This window comes from Pholis gunnellus, assembly GCF_910591455.1.
Source record: "Pholis gunnellus genome assembly, chromosome: 3".
NCBI lineage: Eukaryota > Metazoa > Chordata > Actinopteri > Perciformes > Pholidae > Pholis > Pholis gunnellus.
Genome location: NC_136529.1, coordinates 6,198,676 through 6,203,118, shown reverse-complemented (window position 1 = coordinate 6,203,118; position 4,443 = coordinate 6,198,676). Strand labels below are relative to the sequence as shown.

At 46.5% G+C, this 4,443-nt stretch overlaps 1 protein-coding gene across 1 annotated transcript; it reads right to left on the bottom strand.

Moving 5' to 3' along the window:
* Window positions 1–398: 398 nt before the first annotated feature.
* klhdc7a (kelch domain containing 7A) lies at window positions 399–3,579 on the bottom strand. The gene has a single exon (XM_079156854.1). The coding sequence runs from the start codon at window positions 3,443–3,445 to the stop codon at window positions 1,196–1,198; it is 2,250 nt and encodes a 749-aa protein (XP_079012980.1). The 5' UTR covers window positions 3,446–3,579; the 3' UTR covers window positions 399–1,195.
* Window positions 3,580–4,443: the final 864 nt, after the last annotated feature.

Genomic DNA, 4,443 nt, shown 5'->3' with positions numbered 1-4,443 from the left:
GCTAGCTCGTCACCCCACTGATGTGACATGCAGGCATCGCCTCGGTGCCGTGGGAAGTCGAGAGCGTAACACGTCTTACCCAAAGCCCTGTTGAGTTTGCCTTGTGAGCCACATGATGGCGCTATAGCAGCACGTCACTCTCTTGAACCTGTCAGTGTCTTTTAAAGCCCTCAGCATTACAGTGAAAAACTTGATGAGTGATGAACTTAGAAATGATTACTTGTAGCATTCTATGTATAATGTGATTGCCCAACACAAAAGAAACTAAAAGTGTTATTGTGTTATGTGTTTTTATAGCATTGGTTATAGGTCACACAAATACTGGAATAGACATTTGGTTTAATACCTGTGTTGATTAATATGCAATGAAAGACACTCATTTATTTCTTTGATGTTTATTGAAAAATAGATAACAAAACAAATATATTTAGTCGGTACACGAACAAAGACACTTCTTTCTGGCCTCCAAAAGAGAGTGACTAAAATCCCCCAAATACCAGCAAGTCTTAGCCTTGGAAGATTTTCAAAAGTAGTGACAAATGCTTTTAGAAGCCCGCCTATTTGTATCGCATGACAAACCCATTTACATCTTGTCATATTTAAAGAGCAACTGTAGATAATTGCATTGTATCCAGGCCACTGTGTAAGTTATATGTGTGCCCTACACAGTGGAGCACAGTGATAGATTACCACTATATTGCTCAATCTCTGTAATGTGTTAGAGTTGAATGAGCTCATTTACTCCAAGTCTTATTTATAAATTATCCAAAGAGGTTAAGCATCTGGGATGATATAAAACTAACTTAATGGCAGGAGGGAGTGGCAAATCAAAGAAGCAAAACAATTTACATGGCAGCTCATCCGTAAATCTAAGCAAACAGTAGTTTGGCTACCATTAGGAGTCTGATACTTTGCAGCTACTGCCAGGGGCCGTGACATAAGGAACACACATTTTTTGAGCCACGCCCAATTCAAGAAATGAAGTAGGAAATAGAAGCTTTGTGGAAAGGTTATCTTAATAACACCTCAGATAAAAGACAACACAGTGATAACAATTTTGCAGTAACATTTGGGGCTGGGTCAAGCGTACAGCAAAACCCACTCAGTCAACAAGAAACTTCACGTAAAGCATGCTCTTGTTGGGGATACTCCATCACCACCTAATCTTATCATTAATGGAAAACTGAATCCTCCTTCACACACTGGTCTGTCGAGGCTTCTTATCAGCGAGTGAAAGGACAAACGGGAAGAGTATGCCCTTCGCCGCAGAGATGACGCTCATATTCTCATCTTTGAAACCTGGGGAGATCTCATCAGCCTCGAACATCATGGTGAACTGCCGGCTGATACAATAGATCGTGCCGTTCAACATGACACACTGGAATGCGGGGCAGTGCTGAAGCCTTCTGGAGCCGCACTCGTACCACAGTCGAGCCACCGTATGGTAGCGGTACACGCTGACACCCAGCTGTGGGTTAACATCAAACCGATACAGAAATCTCCCCACAGCTACCATATCTGCAGTTCTGTCTTTGCTGCCTACCAACAGACTTGGCCTCCAGCTGTCGGTTTTGGGGCTGTAGCGCAGCAGCATATATCTAAGAGTTCCCCCAGAGACAAAAAGCTCTCCCCTGCTCACTGTGACGTGATGTGCCACGGCGAATGTATCATTAGGCAGTGGAGCCACAAACGTCCATCTGTCCAATCGCGGGTCGTAGCGCTCCACTGAGGAGAGGCACTCCCCTCCAATGGCGTAGATGTAGCCCTCGAGTGCTGCCAGTTTGCAGCGGGGCCTGGCTTCATTCATAGGACTGATTTCCTTCCAGATTGATGTCAAAGGATTGTAGCAAAACACTTGCTTTGAGGGTGTCATTTCTCTCTCTGTGCCTTGGCAGCCCACTGCCACAAACAAGTAGTTATCCATTGTGCACATGGCACAGGCTTTAGAGATGACCTCCTGTGGGATCAGGCAGAGTATGTGCCAGGCGTTTTGGTAGTCATCATAACAGTACACCGCACTGGACGTCCTCCTCTGCCCTGTCTCCGGTGTCTGCCCGCCTGTGTTCCTCGCCCAGTCTTGAGGGTCCATATCTGCCACCATGACAAAGCTTCTCCCACTCATCCTCTGCTTCCGGATTTGCTCCCGCTCACCGGCCATTAGCCGCCCATAAAGGTTGGGGTCCCTGAGCACCTGGAGGTAGTTGTCTGACATGACTCCCAGGGCTGCTTGCTGCACAGAGGTCTGGCCATGTTTCTTGGCCAGACACAGCATCTCCAAACAGTTACCCAGATCGAGTTTATTCTTCAAGCGTTCCGAATCTGTCCCGTCGAGAGTTATTGCTGGAGGGTGTAAAAATGCTGCTATAGTCTCTACATCTTCCTCCTCTTCCACATGAAAGCCTTTGCTGTCTGTTGAGTGAGAGATGGACTCATTGCTGGTTGGGGCCACAGAGTGAGTCTTTGGAGTTGAGACTCTTGTATTTAGAGAGGGGATGGAAAGCTCAGACTGCTCTGCTGCAGACAGATAGCTCTCCTTGCGTAGGAGCACAGGCCTTGCGGGGTGCCTCAGTCTGAGGCTTCCCAGCAAGGAAGGATCCTCAACAGGACTTTGTGGTAAAACCAGATCACGCATGATGATGGGGCTTAGAGAGGATGGTGATTCTTTTAGGCTGCTGCCACGACTTCCGGGCTCCACCGACTGTGACTCAGAGGTGTTTGAGTCTGTGGAGTGAGAGGAAGACTCAACATAGTAATCATATATCTTTCCACGCACAATCTGATCTCCCGTTCCCTCCAGCACAACGTTCGCATCCTCCACTTTGATCTCTGCCTTGGAAAGGAAGCTGGAGTAGGCACCCTGGCGCTCCAAGTCCTGCCTTAACTCCCTGCCCACACCCACACTGCCCTCCAGCTTCTGAAAAAAGCGAGGAGAGCGGCGCCCCGTTGCACTGGCCATCCCACTCTCAGTTGGATAAGGAAAGTTCAAAGTAGATCCAGATGAAATATTACTGGTGGCAACCTGTGCCTGCTCCTGAGCAGTGAGTTTCTCTCCTTTCATGCTGATATCCTGGGTTCTATATGACACACTAAATGCATCCTTGTTCTTTTCAGTTTGGCATGGACAGGCTTCCGCTGGCGTTTCCTTGGTGTTGTCAGATGTCAGGTTACCAGTTGCTGAGTCTGTGTCCGAGGATCCGGGTCGCTTGCCCCCATCATCGGTGTCATATTTTGGTGAGCTTTGACGTCGTAGTGTCCTCTTGCAGTTTTGGCAGGTTGCATTTTCTGGCTCATTGTTGTCTTTGCCGCAGAGCTGAGTTTTCGGTGCGTCCCTGGAGCTGTAGAACCTGTACGCCCATGAAACCAGCAGCACCGCAGCCACAGAGAGACTCAGTTTCAACACCAGCTCCATGTCTAGTTGGACTCCCAAAAGCTCCGCAGTTGGCATAGCTGCAGCACTGATGGCGGTGACGATTGGTTGACTGATCCTATTGAATGTTATTGTCAATGCGTCTCAGTTGACGAGGGCATGCTGTCTGGTTTTCTTTGTAAAAGGAGCTGCCGTGATCTGATGACTGTGCCTCTTTGCCAAAGGATCAAGTGTAAAATGATACCTGTCGAGGTAGTATTTGCATCCCTGGCTCTGCAGAGGCGGGGCATTGGTCATGCACCACCTGTGGAAAGTCAGATGTGGGATTCAATAACCACACACAGAATATGTAAATACCTCATAGATCAATATTTGGTTATGCTGTTTGTTAATTCGTCAAACATTTCCCATAAATATCCAAATGGCATTTAAGAACTCTTATTCTGAATACACGCTAATTCTAACTTTGTTTGAGCTATGTTGTTGTCAGCTCATCTTTTTCTCTGTGTTTAAGCAAACAGGAGTGGCTCAGGTCATACTTAAATTAGATCAATTTCTGAAAATGTCTGTGAAAACATGATGATAGATCACATTTCTTAACTGTCTGTAACACACGGCTGTGATCTGCAGGAGGAAAACCTGGTTTGAATAAGGGGTGGGGAGTTATGATAGGAGACATTTATCAAATACTTAATAACCAGGATACATCTGTTTGCACAGCCATGACACGGATCAAAGGTCCTTTTCTGTGCCAGCGCAGATGCTAGAATGAATCTCTCCTAAGATAAGCTGAAGCTTGCTGTCGAACAACAAAATGGCAGTCACTTGGTATTATAAACACATAGGACGGTAAATAACAAGAGATAACCGTCTGAGCCAGATGGAAGAGTGTCTACAGAGAAACCTGACAGTTTCATTCATTTCCACATGCAATACTGACATGCAAACATACATCTCTGTCACATGGGAGCCACGTCTCTCAGTCGCCTGTGTCAGGCTGTCATTTGTTGCTGATAACACACTTGAGCAAGTCTGCGGTCAACAGCGGAATAGTGTTTATTTTAACAGCACTCAGA